General features: G+C 35.3%; 1 protein-coding gene across 1 annotated transcript; it reads right to left on the reverse strand.

Moving 5' to 3' along the window:
* Nucleotides 1-13: 13 nt before the first annotated feature.
* On the reverse strand, nucleotides 14-22438 carry LOC121465481 (ankyrin repeat domain-containing protein 7-like). The gene is made up of 11 exons (XM_041678707.1): nucleotides 22203-22438; nucleotides 20931-21045; nucleotides 20602-20775; nucleotides 16650-16756; nucleotides 15256-15393; nucleotides 12873-12937; nucleotides 10700-10733; nucleotides 9644-9716; nucleotides 5794-5890; nucleotides 3790-3975; nucleotides 14-42 (listed from the first exon to the last, which is right to left on the reverse strand). The coding sequence occupies exons 1-11, from the start codon at nucleotides 22436-22438 to the stop codon at nucleotides 14-16; spliced, it is 1254 nt and encodes a 417-aa protein (XP_041534641.1).
* Between the last annotated feature and the right edge of the window lie 991 nt (nucleotides 22439-23429).

The raw sequence follows: 23429 nt of genomic DNA on the forward strand, positions 1-23429 counted from the left end.
TGTTTAATATTTGTCAATAGAAATATGGTGGGTTGTCAATTCCTACAAAGATAAAAAAACAAAATATTTTTTAGAATTATTCAAACACTTAAATTTAATATTCATTTATAGGTAAGTTTCAATATCTTGAGTCCTTATTTTACGTATTATGTACACAACTCCTCAAAAATTCCAATTATTAGTCTTCTTCAAAAGAACATGTTTGCCCTTTTAAATCTCCCACTAATTTCATTTATTCACTTTTAACTTATACCATTGGATTCAGTTTCTAAACACGTTCTGATCCTTTTATCATTGCAATACATAGAAGAAATAGTTCAATCTCTTATTAAATCATGCAAAGAAATATGTCCTATATTAAGAAATATTAGAATAAAACTTGGGAATGCCTACTATGTTCACAGAGTCCCATTGAATGTCTTGAGTTTAATATTTTACATCAAAACATTCATTTCCCCAACGATATTAAATATAAGTTCATGGAGTGAAAAGCATTTTGACTAGTGTTTAAGAATCTATAAAATCCTGAAATCCTTTGTGGTTTTGCTACTTTCACTTCAACACGCTAAATATTTAGTCAACAGAAATAATGTTTAGTAAGGAACAAATGGAAAGCAGGAAAAAGAGTAAATATTAGCAAAATTATTATAGAAAATTAACATGTACCAGAACAATCCACAAGAAACAAGACAAGGGAGATTGTTTGAAAGGAATATGAAATAGAATACTACATACATAGAGAAATTTATCAAAATACCCTCAAGATTACAGTGATGTTACACACTTAATTATAGCATTTAAGATGATTAGGCACGTGGACAACTGGGTGCTCATGGACACCCCATTATACCAGGGACATTCTCCTCAAAAAAGTCATTTAAATAGATGTTAAGTATAATAAATGTAGGGTCTAAAACCTATTTTTTATTTCCTGTATACTAATTCTTTTCATGGAATAGTCTTATTTTACATATGTAAAGATTGTGGCTCAAAGACAAATGCAAGTAAAGTTTCCTTTAACACATCTGATGATTAGAGCCAAGGTAAAGTCTAGGTCTTGGGATATAGTTGGTATTATAAGTAGAAGTTGATACATGGGTTAATGAAGTACTAAATCTGACTTTCTGAATTGCCCTCATATGGCCTGCATCTTCATCCCAGTGCTATGGTAAATATATAAATGAGGAAGGAGAATGGAACATGAAGCCAGATCATATGTGCTTTCTAGTCCTGGTGGTGCAAACCTTTAATCCAACTACTCAGACATAAGGGGACCTGTGAAATTGAGGCTAGCCTGGTCTACAGAATGAGTTACAGAACATTCAGAGATAGAGAGAAAAACCTCTCTCATAAAACAAAAAATAATAAAAAACAAAACAAAGCCAAAAAATAGAGAGAGGTGATTAGATAGATAGATAGATAGATAGATAGATAGATAGATAGATAGATAGACCAATGGATGGAGAGATGGATGGATGACTTGACAGACAGACAGACAGACACAGAAGACTGATGCTCATCTTGCTTTCTCCTCCTTTCCTCAATCTGTGGTGGTAGCAGGTAACACCTGAGCTGATGCTCATATTTGCTCTTGTTCTATATCACACAGTCAATCCTTCCAGAGAACGTATCCTCATACAAGTCAAACATAAATATCTTAATGTATTTCCAAATTTTGTAGAGCTGACAACAAAGATTAATAAGCAAAACTGTTGGGAGGCAGCACTCTGCCACCAGAAGCCTGATAGCAGAAGGAGGAACATTCCTAAAATGCGTTGGGATTGATTATGCAACACTATTCTTTCCCTCAATTAAAGAGGGTGAATACACTCTAGATGGCAAATATGTTATCACATACTTGAAATGATGAGAAACCTATTCCTTTACTGTGACCAAATACAGTTATGTTCAAAATTGTAGCTGTTTGGTCATTAAGCTGAAATTAGATCTTATATTTTCATTCTACTGAAATGATATGCTTTAAATGCCAGAGATTGTACTTGAACAAATTTTATCACAGTCTAAAGTTAGATTTTAACTTTAATGTAGTATAGAATTTAATAATATTCTAAGTTATTTTAATGGGTTAAATTGACAGGTAACTAAAAACCTAAAATTAATTCCTTATTGTCCAGGCTATGCAATTAAACAAAAGCAAACATTATTGAACAAAAGAACTGAAATACCTTTATGCCAACAGCTGAATATTTTCACTGTCTTCTGAGACATTGTCTTCCAGTGATTCAGGGGTAAATATATCTGATCCTACTAGAAAATATATGTATTATTTAGTTAAGTCATGAAGAAATGCTATACATATATATATGTATATATACACACACATATATAATTATTTTTCTAACCTTTTGTATAAAACATTGAAAATAATGCAGTTTTTAAATGATTGTTCAATTTAAATATAATATGGAACTGGATAATTTATTTCCTAAGTTATTTCTAATCATATAAATATTCAGTAGTTCACTTACACAGGCAGTAGATGGCACCTTTTTCAAGATACATGCATACACACACACATCTCAAAGATTCATTCATACATACAGCCATCCAACCTAAGTGAACAAACCCTTATTAAGAAATAAAATTTTCAATCATGGTAACAAGGGATGGCTTCACATTGAACACTAATATACAATTAAAATTAACCTAAATGTTAAACATTTTCTTTACAAAAAATAACTAGTAATTTATTTATATATGGGATACTCTTTCTCATATGTGGAAAACTATCATCCACTATCAGAACTGTCCTCATTCAAGATTGATTGTAATATGTAAATTCTTCCTATATTAATCTTTTCCTGACCTAAAGAAAAGATCTGGGTTCTTTTTAACCTGATTGCTTCCTTAATCAAAACAGCTCCTAGAAATAAATACCTGTTCAATGTTTCCCCTTCTTACTCTCACCCTAGCAGCAATGTTTGAAATCACCCATGAAGAGGCTGGCTATTCTCTTTATTTAATAACAGAATTATTAGTACTTAGATGTATTGCCATGAGATAAGGCATTGTGTAAATATCTTATGATTGTACTGAATACATATCTGCTTTGGCAATTAAATGGTAAGTTTAGTTAGACACAGGACACAAACTATGAGAGTATGACATATCTGCGGTATGAAAATGAGATGATTCTTTTAATATTAGGATTTGTCTAGAAATATGCTAAAATATCAGGAAAACCACTATTAGTTTAGTTCTTCCAGAGGGCAGGTGACAAACAAGAACTGTACATACAACTAGCCAAAATCTTTGCACTAATAGAAAATTCATCAATGATATTTGGGAAAACAACAAAAGGAATGAGAACTGGTGTGGAACACCGGCCTGTATTCTGTCAGTTATATTTTAAATACATGCTGGTTGGGCAGTAGCCAGGCAGGCAGTATGGGTGGGACAACCAGACAGGAAGTAGAGGTGGGTCAATGAGAACAGGAAAATTCTGGGAAGAAGGAAGTCCATTCCTTGGCAGTCCTGACCCAGCCACAGAAAAACCATGATGTGACTGCCTCAATGAATAAGTTACCAAGCCACATGGCGAACATAGACAAGAATAATGGGCTAATGTAAGTTTTAAGAGTTACTAAGAAGCCTGAGCTAATGGGCCAAGAAGTTTATAACTAACTAGACCTCTGTGTGATTTCTTTGGGATTTAAAGACTGCAGGAACCAGCAGGCTGAACAGAAAACTTCGGCCAACAGAGAACATTGTAAATGTTTCAAGTATGCTGAAATAAATGTCAATAGACACCAGTACTGCAAGATGTACCTGCATGCATTGACTCCTCCTGATTTGCCAGTGATTCTTCATATGCAAGAGCATCTGTTTTTTCAATCACAGACTGTGTGGCATTGGAAATGATAATTAATAACTTCTGTATTTCATACAGTATGAAATTAATGTTGTAAAATATTTCCCTTATTACCTTTGATGCAGGATGCTTTTTAAAGGAGTCTGAAACATCAAAGAGACAGAGAAACAGTAATTATTTTATCACAACATTAACCATACAAACAGAATCTGTGTACAACTAAATGCTCATGGGTAGCTTTAGGAATGGTAGTTTAAATTCTGAGGATGCTAGATTTTGTTTTTGCTTGTTCTGCTTTGGTCTAATTAGAAAAAAAAATATGTTTGGGATCGAGTTGAAAAGTAAAATTATGGAGTTAAAATAAAACATAGCCAAAATAAGACATACTCTAAAATTTTAGTAAGCATTTTAAGAAGTATGTGAACTTAAAATTGAAATTAATGCAAATGAACTTTTGAAATATGATTGTCAGTGCTTTAAAATCACTATTCATGGAAAAATTACAAAATCTTTACAAGCTACATATGAAAATTAAAAACATTTACTTTAAAGCACAATTTTAGCACATTGTGATATATCATAAATGACTTAAACATATCTTTCTCTCCAAAGATGTTGTATCTTGTGAGCAATAAGGCATTTTCACACAAGCAATAGTCTCATTAGGAAATTTGCTGTCATTACAGAGGACATGAGATTGAATCCAAACACATTACTATACATTCTATCTACTGGTTTATTCCTGCCATGAATTGTCCTTATTATCTTATAAAACCTAGTTCCTATTCTTCCTTTCTTTGCTTCATCCTTGATTTTTATTTTCATGCTCATTTGAAAAGGAGGATGTATTCTCTCTCTTGATGTGATCCTATCACCACTAATAATCAAAATCCCTCTCTATGTTTACCTAAAAATAAGAACAATATGGACACACAGAAGAGACATGACTGCCTGAGAAAAATATTTTAAAAATGCATTGCTTTTGGAAACCTGAGCATATTGTTTTTATGATTGACCCCAAATTTCTATAACTTTGAGAAAGAATAGTTTTTATGTTGTCTGTTCAATATTTCTTTGCCTCAGTGTATGTATGGAATCTGTCCTGTACTTCTTCAGATCATGTCTGGCGATGACTTCCTGGACTTTCTATAAGTAAAAATATTAATTACATTTGTTTAGACCTTACATATTTACCTGATAACACATAACCCTGTAGCATCAGCACACATGTAAGACTGACCCTGTCGTGTTTATCGTGATCTAAAGTAAAGTAAGTCTACCATTGTATGATACAGGTCATCAAACATGAATGATGTTTTGCAACAGTGAGATGGTGATAAAAAGTGGGAAATGGGCCGGGCGATGGTGGTGCACGCCTTTAATCCCAGCACTCGGGAGGCAGAGGCAGGCGGATCTCTGTGAGTTCGAGACCAGCCTGGTCTACAGAGCTAGTTCCAGGGTAGGCTCCAAAGCCACAGAGAAATCCTGTCTCGAAAAAGCAAAAAAAAAAAAAAAAAAAAAAAAGTGGGAAATGTTTTTCTTACTTCTCAAGCCAGTTTTGTTACATGCAAACATTTTTCTTTTCTTTTTGATCCACATTCTAAACACTTTACATCCTAGTTTTCATACTCTGTGCAATAAGATCTTTATCCTTCTTTCTTTATTTATTCCCTCACTTTTTCTGCATTTAATATTACTCACTCTCTGTCCTCATTTCTTACTTATTTCCATTTGCATGTAAGATTGGCAAGAACCGGTATATGCATTAAAACTCCTTTAGTGACAGGTCTCAGTTTTACATGTTGTTAAAGACTGGTAAGAGTTACAATTGTTGCCATTTATCTTACACTTTTCATGGTTATCCACCGCAAGGAAAGCTCTTTGACTATGAGATTTCATCAGTACTCATGCCATAAACCAACATTCTGTCAAAGAACATTTTTAAAGAACAAAAACATCACCTTCCATTGTTCCTTTTGCTTCATTTCTGTCTCTTTGACCTCCAGGCCCATGTACGTTACTGATACATTTAGCAGGAGCATACTTAGAAGAACTCAGCTAAAATTCATAGAAAATAAAGCAATTAATATTTTCTTACTCATTTTAAGATACACAATTTTCCCATTTTAAGAGAAGCTATACATAAAAAAGAATGTCTAAAAACACAATTATTTTGATACCAAACCTTACACATGCTCTCTAGATTAAATCTATCTCTCACCATTTTGTAAAACAAAAATAGAAGTTTACAAGAGACATAACCATAGATAAACTGCTTACTTGTAGATATCTTATAAAAGAAGTTAACCTTATACTATCTAACTCTTACATTCCATATTTAAAATGAGTATTCCTTTTTAAAATGACTTCTCTTTAAACCTCCAGAAAAAAAAACTTGTTACATGATTAATAACAACATTAATTGGGGTTCAACATGAACTTCAGAAAAACAAAACAGTCAGCTGCTGCCTCTTACCTCTACCTCAGTCTGAAATGGAGATCCTGTCTCCAGGAATCTCAGAATCAAACTGAGACTGAGAGCTTTCTCCTCCCATTTTATACTCCTCTCTAGGGCTAGAATTAAGGGGGTGCACCACTACTGCCAGGTTTGCCACACTAGGTAAGATAGTGTGGCTATTAGGATTAAAGGTGTGTGTCACCACTGCCTGGTCTTTAAGGTTGACCAGTGAGGCTGTTTTACTCTCTGAACTTTAGGCAAGGCTTTTTTTTTTTTTAACACAAATGAAATGTTACTACAAAAACTATTTCAAACCCTAGAATTTTCCATTTCCCCTATGGTACTAAAAACAAAACAGTGCTTCACAAGAAATATACGTTCCCCCCTCTCTGGAATATTTCTCAAATATTTATTTTTTATTAAAAAACCCCCAGTTTCAATTCTAGATGTCACAAGCATATGAAGAAACATATAAACATAGAAGAAAGAAAAATATAAAGGAAGTCCAGGGATGAGCTCTAGAGTGAGGGAGAAATTATGATTCAGGTTTCTAGAAGGTGGAAAATGGGACAAAGAGATTTTAATTATAGGATAAGGAGAATAACACATAGAGAGGACAGAGTGCTAAATAAGACTATGGATGCTTGAAAATCATTAGGAAAAACAGTATTTTCTGTTTACATAAAAGCATATGTGATCTATGTGTGTGCATATATAAATAAATTAAATGAAGTTATACCACTGTGGGAGATGCTACTTCCCTAAAAACTATAGGCTGGCTAATGAAATCTTCAGCTCCGGGCAAGGAACACTTGTCTTCCTTTTGTCGGATGGTGAATTCCAAGAGACCCCCCCCCCGAAAGAAATATAGGTTCTTCAGGTTGCTCTCGGTCTCTTTCATGAACTTGGAGATAAGAGTGTTACTGGAGACACCACACACATTAGATATGGAACTGGAAAAATTTCTGGCAGGTACTGCCTGGAATGCTTTTCCATAAGAACGTTTCATTCCATCTAAACACACTATGCAAGCTCCCAAAAGAGAAAAGCAACCAAAAGTTCTTCCTAGTTGCAGAGCATTAGAACCATAACAGTTGCTTGTGGAACAAGAGATCAAAGGGGATGCAATAGCAGTACTTTCTTCTTAGTGGTAATCAATAGCTGTCTAGATTAACTTAAAGCCTACTCTGTGTGAAAAAGACTAAATGTACTCAATAGATAATGTATATTTTATATACAGTATATATATTTGTAAATTTACATATGTAAAAATAATGAAACAATAAAAGGTCATGAAATTGAGAGCAGATAGGGACATATACATAAGTTGCTGGAGTGGAGAGAAGATAGGGTGAAAGTAATGTAAGCAGAATACTCATACATGAAATTTTTTAAAAATTAAACTGAAAATATTTAAATTTCCCCGGTGGTGGTGGTGCACACCTTTAACCTCAGCACTCAGGAGGTTGAGGCAGGCAGATCTCATTGAGTTCAAGGCCAGAGTGGTTGGTACACAGAGCAAGTTCCTGGATAGCCAACAGTACACAGAGAAATCCTCTCTCGAAAAAATAATTAATACATTTTAAGCTTGATTTTGAGCATGCCAAATAAAGCATACTACCTCACCCTGGGTGAGGTTTGCTATGTAGAAATTTTTCATCATCAAATAAAAGTTTTCAATTCTAGAAGAGAAACTTCATGTGACTCTATATTTAGTCTTTATAACTACTAATATTATGTAAGAAAAAAGGTACATTCTCATATAAAAGCTAATACAGATTTTCTATCAACTTATAAACATAATAATTATTTTTCCTAATATAATATAAAATGGTACTTCACGGTTGAAGAAAAATTCCATTATGCAAATGTCAAGCTTTCATTGTCCTTCCAGATGATTTTGAACTAGTCCTTTTCAAATACAGTTCCCAAGAGAGACCCTATCATACAACAAAAGTATATGCTCAACTATGTTCATAGAAGCATTGTTTGTAATAGCCAGAACCTGGAAACAACCTAGATGCCCTTCAACGGAAGAATGGATGAAGCAAGTATGGAATATATACATATTAGAGTATTACTCAGCAGTAAAAAACAAGGACTTCTTGAATTTTGCATACAAATGGATAGAAATAGAAAACACTATCCTGAGTGAGGTAAGTCAGACCCAAAAAGAGGAACATGGGATGTACTCACTCATATTTGGTTTCTAGCCATAAATAAAGGACATTGAGCTTATAATTTATGCTCCTAGAGAAGCTAAATAAGAAGGTGAATTCAAAGACAAACACATAGGCATCCTCCTGAATATTAACCTTCATCAGGCGAGGAAAGGAGACAAAGACAGAGACCCACATTGGAGCACCGGACAGAAATCTCAAGGTCCAAATCAGGAGCAGAAGGAGAGGGAGCACGAGCAAGGAACTCAGGACCGCGAGGGGTGCACCCACACACTAAGACAACGGGGATGTTCTATCGGGAACTCACCAAGGCCAGCTGGCCTGGGTCTGAAAAAGCCTGGGATAAAACCGGACTAGCTGAACATAGCGGACAATGAGGACTACAAATGTTTGTAATTTTGTATCCAGTATTCACACCAGGAAGGAGAAATATGACTAAAATCTTGATTAGTGCTTTTTTTGTTTGTTTGTTTTTTTACCAGTTTCAAACAGCCAACAGATGATTGGGAATTAGAGTATGCGAGAAAACAGCTTTGAATGCTGAAGTTGGGCCTGTAACTGTGCAATAGAACACTTTTGATATGTACTTTACAACCTGGGCCCAAGATATAAACTCACAAGAGGTACTAATTAATAAAAAATAAAAATAAAGCCTATAGCTGCTATAAAAGACTATCAATGCTAAGTTGAATAGTTTTGCTAAAATGACATGAGATATTCTAGCTGAAGATATTTCTAAAGGCAGTTATCAATCTTCCATAAAGATTCTGTGTCCCCTGGTGGGAATCTGTTCTTCATTGTGATTCTGAAACATTATCGTATTAGTATGGTTCATAAGTCATAGTGACATTTAATCAAATATTATTTGCCATATTTAAAATCTCCTCTTCTATGGAAATTGTATTCCTAATACAAATCTCTTAAGTTGTAAATTTTAAACCTTTCCCTATTTCTTCAGAATAGTTCCTTGATCTTTGTTGTTTATCAAATTAAAGAGCTATCCAATTAGTCATGGGTCACAGTCTTAGGAAAAAGTCTTTTTCTCATCAACTGACTATTGTCTACTGTTGTCAACAGAATGACAAGCGGTATACCACTACAGAATTTCAAGAGGAAACGCCATAGAAACACATTTCTATACAAACATATTAAGTTCAAGAAGGAAAATTTTACCTTGTCATTAAAATCATCATCATCCTCATTTGATTTGGGCAAGGTGAACCCAGAAGTAGGATCACTGGGGTTCCTACAGAGCAAATGCACAACAAAAATGGATAAATGCAACTTAAATAAAAAGGTTGGATATCTGTTTACTAAATTTCTCATAATCATAATTTATATGAATAGAACTTAATTTTCTTATTATTAAAAAGTAAACAACTACCAATTTCCAGCTTTCTTTTTGCCTCTGCCTCTTCCAATTTACAAAAGAGTCAATACATTTAAATCTTATTCCATATGAATAGTGACAGCAGATACATTGGCAAGGCCTTAGATGAACTTGACTTCATAAACTGCCTCAACTTAAAGAATTCAGAAATTATTCAATGTCTCACAGAACACATGTTACTTTAATCCAAAAGAAAGTCTGCTTAAAAACTTAAGTTGTTTAAATAAAACATGCAAGCCATGATGTTCTATTATGAGAACTACTATGAAACAAATAATTAATTTCTGTTTATCTAAAAATGGTAAAAGAATTTCCCTGAACCATCTTAAATGTCTTAGATCTAATTTTAAGAATTAAATAAATAGATAGATGATAAATAGATGGATGATAGGTAGATAGATAGATAGATAGATAAATAGATAGAAGCCCAAATGTTTCTATAGTCAATGTGACTGCCTTTCCCAAAGAGAACAGAACAAAAAACAATGTAAAATACTTTTATTTCAACACAAAATTTGACTTTTTAAACTAATCTGACCTAGGTTTTAGGGCTACATGGGTTTCTTTCAACTTATGCTAATGAGTAAGGGGACACATGGGAATCCAAGGCAGACTGATATTCAAATAATTGAAGCACTATTATGAATAATTGTGTAATTAGAAAAACCAGTGTTATAATTGGAAAAACATTGAACATTTATTATGTTAGTTACAAGGAATAAATAGTGTTAACTATAAAATATTGGGGTTACTACAGAGTAGAATACTGAACAATGATTTTTTTCACCTACACTTTCCAAATTTAGAAAACATGGTTTTTATAGTAATATGAATCTTACTTGGCTAGTGAATTTTCTCCAGAATTCTTGTATTCTATTTAAGAAAAATAAATGCATTTTAAGTAGGACAACCAAAAAATCTAAAAATACTAAAAACATAGGACCATATGACTCTAAAGGTTTATTAGAAAACATTCCTTTCATACCATGTCTAAAAAAAATAGCCTATGGTGGATGCTAATTCTATTGCTGATTGAGTAATGAATATATGAAAAAAGTCTGCTTCCTGTTTCTTATTTACTAGGCCCAAAGGAGGAAGAATAAATCTTTCAATAACTTGCCACCTAAAAGTAAGATGCAATATCCAATGGCATGTATGCTAACTGACTTCTAGGAGACGAACTTAAATGGAATCTTGAGCTTTCAGTGCTGAACAAACAGTAGAATATATGTCCAGTGCGACATTAGCAAAATTCTAAGTGAGTTTATTTATTTTGTTACTACAGAAAGAATTATATCAAATATGTGATGCAAATTTACGTTTATTCTAAGAAATATTATCTTAAGGAAGGTCAACCTATTAACACTGTATTTCGAAGCATGACAAACATGGATCTAGACCAAGACCAAGCAAAGAGTTTTCAGGTGCAAAGCAAGCTCTATACAAGTCAATATCTTCCAGAAATGATGCTAAAAAAATTATTTCAATGACAGCTATTTCTGTTTCCGTATTCTTATTTCTGGTGCAACATAGCCTCAGATTTGTCTGATACAGTTCCTGCAGTAGCAAGTACTACTGCAAGATCAGTCCTTAAGGATTTCACAGTCTTGAGCTGTGCTAAATAAATAGACTTTTAAGCTCAAAAGAACTCACAGCTAGCAGGAATCTTCTACGGAAATCTTTGTGACATGTCCTATATATATCCAGACCCCAAGCCATCCTTCCCTTTTCTACCCTCCCATCAAAAGAAAGCCTGCTTAAAAACTTAAGTTGTTTTAATAAAACATGCAAGTCATGATGTTCTATTATGAGAACAACTATGAAACAAATAATTAATTTCTGTTTATCTAAAAATGGTAAAAGAATTTCCCTGAAACATCTTAAATGTCTTAAATCTAATTTTAGGAATTAAATAAATAGATAGATGATAAATAGATGGATTTTTCTACCCTCCCATCAACCTCTCACTACCCAACCTCCCAACACCAGCCTCTATTTTACCCAGGAGACCTCTTTTATTTCACCATTTCCTATGGAAATCCATGTATCTCTTTTTGTGCCTCTTTAGCTATGAAGCAATGAATAGCCATGCTACAATCCACAGCTCCAGAGAATCTAGGTAACAAGTAGGACATGCACTTTTAAAATAAACAACCTCCTGAGATTGTTAGACATGATACCCAACATGAAGAAAATGGGCTAAACAGTATTGTTAGTATGGAGGGTAATTTCTTTCAATTTTGTTCATTAAGTGGGAAATTGCTATAAATATAAAGTTTTTTTCCAATGTATTTACCATCATATTCTATGCTTATGATCAGGAACAAAAGGCAGAAAGGAGCTAAGAGAGAAGGTGATCGCTGCAGAGCTTGCTTTAAAGGTATAAGTTTCTAGGTTCAATCCATAGCCTCAAAAATTATTGATTTTGGGGGCTGGAGAGATGGCTCAGAGGTTAAGAGCATTGCCTGCTCTTCCAAAGGTCCTGAGTTCAATTCCCAGCAACCACATGGTGGCTCACAACCATCTGTAATGGGGTCTGGTGCCCTCTTCTGGCCTGCAGGCATACACACAGACAGAATATTGTATAATAAATAAATAAATAAATAAATAAATAAATAAATAATTATTGATTTTAATCAAGAAAGCTGCTGGATGTACACTGTATACCCCAAACCTCAAGAACTGAGAAGTTATGGCATCTTAGATCAAGAGTTCAAAGCCAATCTCAACTACACAGTAAAATAGATGCCATATAGAATAATTAAAATATGCCTCAACATAGACAAAAAAATATTCAGTGAAGTTACTATAAGTTAAGAGACAACTTTAATAAGAAATAACTAAAATTAGGGCAACAGAATATGAGTATTATTGCCTAAATTAAAATATTGAAAATATGGGAAGCAGTTTCAATTGTATATGCTTAGAAAACAAAATTTAAAAGTGCTAATATATTTTGTCACTGATCTAATCATGGTTTTCATATTCACTTACCATTTCCATAAGCCTTACCTAGACTGCCATCTTTATTTTTAATACGTAACTTTTCATCGTAGTCCATAAGGATTTTCCGACTACTGCCATATGAAAAGAGAAAAATGCAAAATTACTATTTTAAAATTGATATTAAAAACATTTTATATTATGTTGCATCTCCTAGAATTTGTAGGCAATATCAAAGGCATTGTCATATGCAAGTAAAACCCAATGAATTCTTTTCTTTTACAGTTTTGTATTCAGTTATTGTACTTATCCAGAAAACATGAAATCCTCTTCTAATTTCAGTTCTGTTGCGGTGGTAAAATCATCTTGTAAAAGGGAATTGAGGGAAAGAAGGATTTATTTTTGCCCACCATAGTAGATCATTACTGCAGGAAGGTCGAGACAGCAGGAACCTGAAGTAGGCAGTTGCATCATGCTCACCATCAAGAACATAAAGAAATGAATGCGATGCATGCTCCTCACATACTCTATCCTTATGAGTCAGGACACCTGCCTAGGGGATGGTGCTACTCACAGTAGGCTGGATCTTCCCACATCTATCAGTTACCTACCGAGCATTTTACAGGTCAGTCTGAAGGATCACTCACTGACGCTCCCCCTCCAGGTGACTCTAAGCTGTGTCACTTGATAATTATAATTAACTATCACAAGCCCTAAATTTAAATGCTAGTCGCTCTAATTTAATGGCATATAATTTAGGAAATAAATCAGCTATTTAACAACTTGAAAATAAAACCTTTTAAATGTGTATTTATTTCCATTAAATAAAATGATTGTGCACTACCAAACTCTTAATGACCAAAACCTTAAAACTGAATTTCTAATAGAACATTTCCATGGCCAGCTGGCCTGGGTCTGAAAAAGCCTGGGATAAAACCGGACTCGCTGAACATAGCGGACAATGAGGACTACTGAGAACTCAAGAACAATGGCAATGGGTTTTTTATCCTACTGCACGTACTGGCTTTGTGGGAGCCTAGGCAGTTTGGATGCTCACCTTACTAGATCTGGATGTAGGTGGGTGGTCCTTGGACTTCCCACAGCGCAGGGAACCCTGATTGCTCTTTGGGCTGATGAGGGAGGGGGACTTGATTGGGGGAGGGGGAGGGAAATAGGAGGCGGTGGCGGGGAAGAGACAGAAATCTTTAATAAATATATAAATAAGAAAACCTGAGTTTCTAAAACCTCACTTAGTTGCTTGTAGTCCTCCTATACACAATCAAGCTCTGAACCTGAAGATCCTTGTTAGAATGATGGATTGTCCTGTTTGATACATGGATTCCAGTGGAGCATAATGTGAATGAGTTCTTTTAAATACAGACTAAGACTGACACCTACTCAGAGAAGGATGCTATTGGCTCTCATAGCACTCAGGAAAGGATGCTGCACAGAATGCAAAGGGGTCTGTTGGCCAAATTCTGGCAGTAATGAATAAAGACTTGTGATGTTCCCTGCAATGTGATTTGAACAATCATGACAGCTTACCATGATCCCATGTCATATTCCCTACCAGATAAACAAATTCTTCACAGTTAATAAATCATCAAGGTCTATGATTAAAATGAAAGGTGGGCTCCATATAAGGTTCTGAATAAATGAGAATGGTCTAATCAACAACAAAAAGTGTAGCACAAACTAAAAGCTCAGAAAGCAAAGAAAACCTCTGTAACTTTGGGACTAACCATTCAATTAAAATATTGTAACTTTTCAATGTAAGAGTGCACTGTGAACTGCCTTCAGTCATCAGAGAACTGATTCAACAAAGGCAGCCTGGTTAGCAAGGTCAACCCCTACTGGTCTCGGGGACAGTGTGAATAGCAGCACTGCAGCCACAGAATCAGTAGAAATAAAAGAGGGATTAGAATGCCCTCTTTTTGCTCCACCTCTTTCCTGGCACTTAGGGAACCCTGAAACCTTCATCTTCTTCAAGATTCAAAGAACAATATATAGAAAAAAAGCCCACCAGAGAAATTGACTCTGTTCAGGAAAACCATGCCTGAAGACTAAAACAACTAATTAGAAAATCAAGTATCTGACACTATATACATATACATATATAAATATATGTATAAATATAATTTATAGAGTTATAGTTGGATGAAATGGAAAAGTGTTATAATCCATAATTTTTAAGGTCTAGTTCTACACAGAAATGTAATTCAGTGACAGAATTGCCCAGCATAAATGAGCTACTTGGTTCAATCTACAGCATTACCAAACCAAGCCATGAGACAAAGAAAGCCTTCTAATGCATTTTGCATATTGGCTAGGCACTGCTATTTCAAGACGACATAGAGTAAGCAATAATATATTATGTAATGGAATTTGAAGACTTTGTGATTAATTTGAACTACAAATTAGTATTTGCTAGCATTCTAAGGCAAACACCTACCCTTTACTTGTGCCTTCAATAGCATAACGTAATGCAGTCCATCCGAATACATCTTTAAAGGAAAAGTCAATTCCTTCTTTCAGAAGGAGACTGACCATATCTTTTGCATCCCATCTTATGGCATATAAGAGTGTGTTTCTGAAATACCACAGAAATAGCTTCATTATTAGGAATGTCAATTAAAACTGTTAATATTTTGTTATATTTTACAAATTTAGTATCTTGTTTGTCTGCTTGTAATTTTCCTTTTTATACACATACATTTTATGGTTACATGGATTCATCATTGTAAATGGTGTCCAAAGACAAAAGAAGAAAATGGATGAGGAGCTTGTGGTACTGTTTCACATATTCTCAGTAGAATGCTTTGATTCAACACTTTTGGTAGAATGTAACTGTATAAAAGTTATTCTTCTTAAGTAGATAAGGATGTAAATTAAGATGGTTCCATTTTCTCTAGGTTAGTGTAACATAACCAACAGACAATTGAAAACTATTTTCATTATTTAAGCAATTATAACATTATAAAATATCTGTTAATAATAAAACTCATTGTAGCTGCAGTTGGTAGTGATGATATCATGTGCTATGCACTGCCCGAAGTGCTACATAAATCATCTCATGAAAACTTCTCCATAGAATTATTCTCCTTTTCATATTTGGTGATATCTAACACTAGTAGATTACATACCTAGCAACTAGGTATCTGACTTTAATGAAGTCATGTACGAATCTGCATCCCCTTAGCAGCACCAATGCACAATCTACACCAATGACTTAGCTTCATATTTTTCCTAATGAAATGAATTTGCTCTCCTTCCCCAATACTATGTAAATACAAACATATCAATACCAATTGTACAGGAATAAATGGTGTGGGGTTGAGCTGCATCCTGCAATAACTCTTAGTCATTAAAATATAATCTGACCTCATTATTAGAGTCATACATTAGACTGTGATTGTCAGCTTTCTTGATGATTAATTAATATGGCATTTTACAGGGCAACCATACAAGAACAAGGAAAAATACTGTAAAATGATTGAATTCTGTTGTGAATCAAAGTTAATAAAGTTCAAAATTATTAAAAATATTAGTAAAACCAAACTAAAACCCCACTAATCTATCATAATATCAGCTGTTCAGCCAAAAACTCACATAACAATCATCAATCAATATAATAAAGGGATATGAAACTTATGATAAATGATTTGTATTACACACTTCAACTTGTTGCTGTGCTTCCCTAACTAATTAGCCTAATGACTAGTTGATATCTGATCACTGAATCCCTATTAGTTAGTCTTCTTCACATAAATTGGATATTTCTTCTTTGTGTGATTGTTATTTCAGTATGGGACTCAATTTTTTTTAAAAAAAATCAGACAACAGTACCTTTTCATCTCATCAAATACATGTATGTTTGCTCCCTTCTTTACTAAAAATTTTGCCATCTCTATTTTGTTTTCCTTGAGAGCCAGTAAAAGTGGTGTAAAGCCATCCTGCAAAACAATTAAAAATCATTGTAATATTTAACTTAATTGAGTCTTAATGAATCCCTGTGAGTATTAATGCTTGCTCGAGTGAATAAGCAGTTTTCTCCCTTCGTGTCCACTGCACGTTCTTCCTCCTTGAAATGCCTTTCATCTATCTACCTGTATGTGACACATGAACCCCACTCATCCCCTTTCAAAGATGATTTTAAATCTGTGTTCTACAAACATTTCTGTCTACCATGGCATTTTAATATATGAAAACGTGTATTTGATTTCCCCTCCTCTAAAACTTTCTTAAGGGCAGATGCCGTATCTGGGCATCAGTAGCTACATCCTCTAGCACATAATAACAAAAGATTTGGGTGTGAATTAGCTGTATTTTTATATCCACATCAATATTTTAAAATGAGCTACACTTGTACCTCACATGACCACCTGTACAGACACTGGGCACCAAAACATGCTCAAAGCCAACTGAAAACTTTTAAATTACATTTATTAACTTATTGTATGTATTGTGTAGGTACATAGGTGAATATACATTCATAGAAAAACCAAACACACCTTTGGAGATCAGAGCTCTTGTAATTTGGAGTTACAAGTTTTACAAACCTTAAAACACACACACACACACACACACACACACACACATATGCACAGAGAAATAAGACAAGCATACTATGGAAACATACACACATAGACATAAAAGCATAGTGTGGCTACATTAGTTTAACAGACAGACAAAGCATTTTTAGGAACCCGTGTCAGCTGACCAACTTAAAAATCCTGGTGGAGGCAGGCGGTAGAAGCCAGGGACCACACCAGTGTTCCCATTAAGGACCAGGTTAGCAGACACTACAAGACAGGACAGAAACATAAAGATGTAACACCTATACAATTTTTGAGTGAAAGGAAAACGGGAAACGTATCCTTTGTAGAGAGTTCCAGTGTGAGACAAATAGCAAACAGCTAAACAAGCAGGGAGGGGAAGCAGGGAAGGGAAAACAGGAAAGGGAGTGGGAGCACAGCATCCAGAAACCATGGGCATTCGGGGCTTAAGGGATGCATGGTGTAATACAGCCCCAATTTAAAAAGATTTTTTATAAAAGGCAGCCTAAGGGCATTTGGAGATCAGGCCTCAAATTGTAAGTTTCCATTTTTACAAGTCTATGCTGAGTCTCTGGACTCAAAGTCTACCACAATGAGTCCACTGTGATAAGACTCTTGAGTCAAAAAACAGAGGGGTGTGAGAATTCCATGGTGGGACGCTTTGTCTGATGGAACATGGCGAGGACTGCCTTGCCTGGCTCGCTGCTAGTCAGGTCAGCGGTCTGGCGCAGTAGGCATCTTCAACCACGCCTGACAAATGAATGGGCCCTGGGTCCTCATGGTGCTTAGTGCTCAATAAAAGGGGAGCTGACCCAGATGAAGCCAATTTTAGCCTGATAGAAAGCAAGGGCAAGAAGGGAATCTTTCAGCACCTTTCAATATGTAGCCCAGGCCAGTGGGAAAAAGCAGTACCCTCCTCCCCCAGGACCTCCAAATGTAAAGTTTTTCTGCCAGGGTATGTCTCTCCACAAACGCGGTAATGCCAATCTGACCAAATCAAATCGAATTAAAAAAAAAAAAAGCCCAGGTTTAATGAGTGACAGACTGTGCTCATGGGAGGCCCTCGGGAAAAACACGGAGAAGGGGAAGGACAATCTGAAAGACCACATGTTCCTTCTCTGGGGGGCAGTTTAAATAGCCTGTGGAAGTGGTCTCAACACTCTCTGGGGAGGGGTCACCATTTGACATGCTTTCTTGAAGGTGGGGTTTAGACTGGCAACTCCCAGGGGAGGGGTTTGAAATGGAACTTTCCACTCATGCATTCCAAAATGAATGTCAGGAGCTGGGATGACACTTTCAACCAAGCATTCCAAACTTTTTTTGGGTAAGGATGTTAAGAATTGAGGTAACACTTTCAAACAAACATTCCAGTCTTTTTAAGATAAGGATATTAAGAGTTGATGTAATGCTTCTAACCAAACAATTTGCATTGTTTTCTCCTAAAGTTAATGAAATGAATCATTAGTTACTTAAGAGTATCAAAGCAAAATCATTCAGTTGATTGTCAACACTGTCCTTAACTTACAGTTTTGCAGTGATTACAAATGTTAGAATAGGATACCCAGGCTTTATGAACTGACCAAATCACATTGAGATTTTGTAACAGCTCAGTTGTCAAGGTTGTGATTTGCTACTCTTTTGATGTACGGAAAAAAAAAAAACCTTACAATTACTAGTTTGGAATCTGTTGAGCTGGATATTAATAATACATAGAATTCTTAGAAATCTAGCTTCTTATTATTTTCAAGATCTTTTAGAAGTAGCAAATTATTTTTTTCTTAAAGCAAAAGGGGATATTATATAAGAAAATCATCATGATTGTTACTCTATTTCCTTCCAAAACATAAAAGGAGCAAAAGAAAAAAGTGGGGCTAAGATTATTAGGATACAACTGCACTCTTCTAGAGTTCCTTTGGATTTGAGCATCCATACATTCTAGGAACTGTTTCAGAATTTCAAGGAAGTAATTTTGCAAATATTTTGCCCACGACTAATTAGATTTAAAGATTAAACTCTGCATAGAAACCTCTATGTGTAATACAAATGTCCAGACTTCTCCTGAGGTCATAGGTACATGCAATGCTTGAACTAGGAAGCTTCCTTATTTCTAATCCTTATTTATTTCTAATCCTTCACCATTTGTTCATACCACTGAGAAGAGAAAGGCCTCAGTCACTGAAAACTTTGCTCCCCTACCTAGATGGGGACATTCAAGGAACAAGCAGCTGGAATCACATTTCATTTCAATATGCAAAAATGCAAATTCCATCTCCCCCTTCTCCCAATCCAGGCATGCCACAGTAGATTTGAGAACAGAAGTTAGGTGTTGACCTAAATGTCAGTCATTTCTTTCCAAAAAAGGAAATGCATCAGTAGATTCTTTGATCATTCCTCTGCTTTTCCACATAACTACCAGGTACTCACTACCTGTCTGAGGTCCTCGGAGTGCTCCTCAGACTGAACAACAGGCAACTAAGACTGTCTACTCCTCAAACAGGAGGCACAATAACAATGCACATACTAAAATAATTCTGCTAGTTTTGATTTTGGTTTTTGATTTTTGTTGGTGGTGGCTTTGCTTTTTTTGTGAAGGGCATCATGAAGTTGAATAAATAAGAAGATGGGTGGGTGGGGATCTAGCAGGAGCTGCAGGTGGGAAAAGAGTGTGATCAAAATAAATGAAAAATGTTCATTAAAACCTTAAGTTGAAAATAATAATAATTCTTCATATATTCCTTCAATTGCCTAACTTCCAGGTGGGTCTTCTTATTTCTGATAAGGTTCTGGTTCTGTAGTCTTCAATTCAGGCTTAACATAGAAAAATACATCATTTGATAATATTTTTAAACAGCAAGAAAATTTAAAATTTGTCCCAAAATCTTCTGTTTAACTTGAGTTTTAAAATAGTTTCATTAGCAAGGGAATTTTTGTTCTCCAATTAAGTTACCTCACACAAGTTAGAGACAAATTTTAGTGAAAAGAAACCATAAAAAGAGAGGCTTTACCTTGAACAAATATAGCAAGCATAGTATTTGCACATATAGTAGTCCTGGATGTTCTATATTTTGACACTTCTTTCAAAGCAACCCTGTTTGAAGCCATATTTTAAACAATGAAGCTATTTCAAAGTCTTTCCATTGAAGGAACTCTTGAATTCCTAACTTACAGTTAATCCTACTTTTATTACCATTAACACACATGTATTTCAGATTATTTGGAGAACACAGTTCCATGAACTATACCTTGTTCTTTTGTTCCATATCTGCACTATGCTTAAGTAAATATTTAGCCAGCATCTGATTGTCTTCAGATACAGCATAGTGGAGAGAAGTATTGCCATTTTTGTCCGTATGGTTTGGGTCAGCACCATGCTTCAACAATGTATGCACGCATCCATATGTCCAGTTTTGTACAGCCTAGGGATTATACCAAGAAACAGATAGCTTGTTCAAAGAATTCAATATAAACATCACATAAATTTTATCATGTAGTGACAGGTTCATGTGGAAAGTTTGTTTATAATCATTTAAACCAAGTCTATTTCATGCTTGATTTGGATAGCTATACGTACCTTCATCAGAGGTGTGATGGAGTTTCTGTCAACGGCATCAATGTCACAATTATTTCTCAGTAAAACACTCACTGCTTCTACCTTGCCATAGGCACAAGCAAAATGCAGAGCAGTCCTATGGAAATGAGGAATTTTAAATAAAATTCTATAACACTATCTTAAAAATAACAATTACTCATATAATCCTATAATATTCGATGGCTCATTATCCTTAAACATTGAATGGTATGTGATTCTTCCACCTTCTGAACAAATAGTTAAGTCCTTGTGAAGACTAAAATGGAAATATTTATTATCTTATAGTACTCAAAAATAGGAAATATTACTGTTGGTATCTTTTGTGTGATTTTGGGAACTGAGCACATGGCCTCTTTTCATGCTTAGAAATTAATCTGCTATTGAGTATTATCCCCTACCAGGAAAAAGTTGACTAGTAAAAGCATGGCCTTAGGTTAAATCACTATAGGTTTTCATTATGACTTAAACTTTGCTACAAACTACTTAGGATTACTATGAATCAAACCTCTCACCAGTAAAGCAAAGATCAAAAGTAGTACTCGTCTCACAGAACACCATGGTGATGCATCATTGGGAATTACGGACATATGCAAAATACCTAGAATAGTTCCCTGCACTTGACAACTCAATCTAAGATTATCACTATTAACTCTACTCAGCAAACACGATTTCAAGTACATAAAACTATATGATAATATTTTCTGATATGTTTAAATACTAATAATTTCAAGGATTCTAAATTGCACTTAAAGTCTCTAAATTTGCTAAAAGGGGCAAAGCGACAAGATTTTAAGAATAGGACAATATGTTCAGACAGTGGTAACGCACACCTTTAGTTCAAGAACTTGGGAGGCATAGGCAGGCAGATCTTTGTGAGTTCGAGACTGTCATAGTCTACATGAGCTAGTTCCAGGACAACTTGTTCTACACAAAGAAACCCCGACTCGAAAAACAAAACAAAAACAAAAAGAAAAAAGAATACTACAGTATGAATGCTACATAATAGCTATCAGTGGTGAAAAAATTACTTGATAAGTTTGTGATTTTTCAGGTTAAATTTGTAGTGGGATTGGACAAGCTGGACTAGTGACCTCCACAGTTGGTGTGCAAGTCATGTGGCACTGCTGAGGTTCCAGAGACAGAACAAGAGACGCCACCCCCTCCTCCTGGCTCCCTTACGCTGGTCTTTGGATATAACAAGCCATATCACATCCTCCACGCAAACCCCTCCCTTTTTCTCGTAGCTACTATTACCTTTGCTTAAAGTCTCTGTCATGTACACTGTGTTTCCCAAGATGTATCATTTTCTGCAGTCTTTTGACATCACCCTCGCTTGCAGCCTGGTGGATCTTTTTGAGAGGTTTATATCTGGGTTTATTTGGGACAGAAATGCTTTTCATGTCACGTAAAAAGTCGAACAGGTTTTTTCGTGGAACATCGCAGAATCCCATAGGTGTCTTTTCCTTAATTCCGTGAACCAAGTTACTCATGACTAAAGCTACTGGTCTCACCCACCTGTCCCTGACTGACCCTTTGGATTTTCTCAAGGACTTGTCTTTACATTCACTAATTCCCAAACTCAGTATCAGCTTATGTAAAATCAATATAGTCCTAGAAGATCTGGCACCAAGGTTGTAGAGTGGGAGAAATAGCTTCTAACATCCCCAGAAACCGTGGTTCTACTCCAGGTTGCTAAGCAACACTGGCAAACATTTGTGTGCGCATGAACAAGAGAGAGCCCCCTGCACTGCTAACAATCCTGGAGTTTAAGGGAGTTCATTGTGCATGTACAGGTCACTTCTGGCCATCTCTCCAGGAAAACAAATCTGTGTTCCAGTAAATATCCGTGTCAGTCTCAATGGAGACAGTGCTCCTTTTCAGCGTCCATCTCCGACCCTCGCTGCAGCCTTTACTCCCCTCCCTACCTTTCTCCTCTCCTCTTTCCTCCTCCCTCTCCTTCCCTCTTCTCTCCCTTGTTTACTCATATAAACTTAAGCTCTTTCTTCCTCTTCCATTCTCACTACCCGCCTTTGAACACTATCATTCTCTCCCTGAAGCTGCTAGATGTTGAAGCAGAGGACCCCCACCAGCAAACAAACAAACAAAAACATGCTGCCCCCAGCTCCTACATAAAGTCTCTTCAATTACACCCCTGGTAAGTATATCCTAGTTCAGGGGCTTTCCTTCTCTCTGCACAGCCTTTTACTCCATGTTTCCAACAAGCGTGCAGATTACATCTATCTCTTCTTCCTGCTGACTTTTACCCATACCATACAATCTTGTTGACTTATTCTTCACACACACAAAGTGAAAAGCAAGCAGAATGTGATCAAGCACATATTAATCATAGTGCTCAGGAGGCTGAAGCAGGAGGATTTTGAGTTTGAGGTCAGCTTGAGTAAATTTAGGTAAAAATTAAAAAAAAATAGTACAAGAAACATCGGGAAGGAAACAATGAATATTTTGGTGTTAAAACAATGG

Source organism: Microtus oregoni, unplaced genomic scaffold, assembly GCF_018167655.1.
Source record: "Microtus oregoni isolate MIOR12 unplaced genomic scaffold, Mior012 000031F_ref0000149, whole genome shotgun sequence".
NCBI classification, from domain to species: domain Eukaryota; kingdom Metazoa; phylum Chordata; class Mammalia; order Rodentia; family Cricetidae; genus Microtus; species Microtus oregoni.

What these genes read in the sequence shown, in the direction of transcription:
- LOC121465481 (XM_041678707.1), bottom strand. Translation starts at nt 22,438, where the DNA reads ATGAGTAACTTGGTTCACGGAATTAAGGAAAAGACACCTATGGGATTC. An exon ending in AAATAAAGATGGCAGTCTAG is followed by an intron (nt 10,734 to 12,872) that starts GTAAGGCTTATG and finishes TTTCTTAAATAG; the next exon opens with AATACAAGAATTCTGGAGAA. An exon ending in GGAGAAAATTCACTAGCCAA is followed by an intron (nt 9,717 to 10,699) that starts GTAAGATTCATA and finishes TTTGCTCTGTAG; the next exon opens with GAACCCCAGTGATCCTACTT.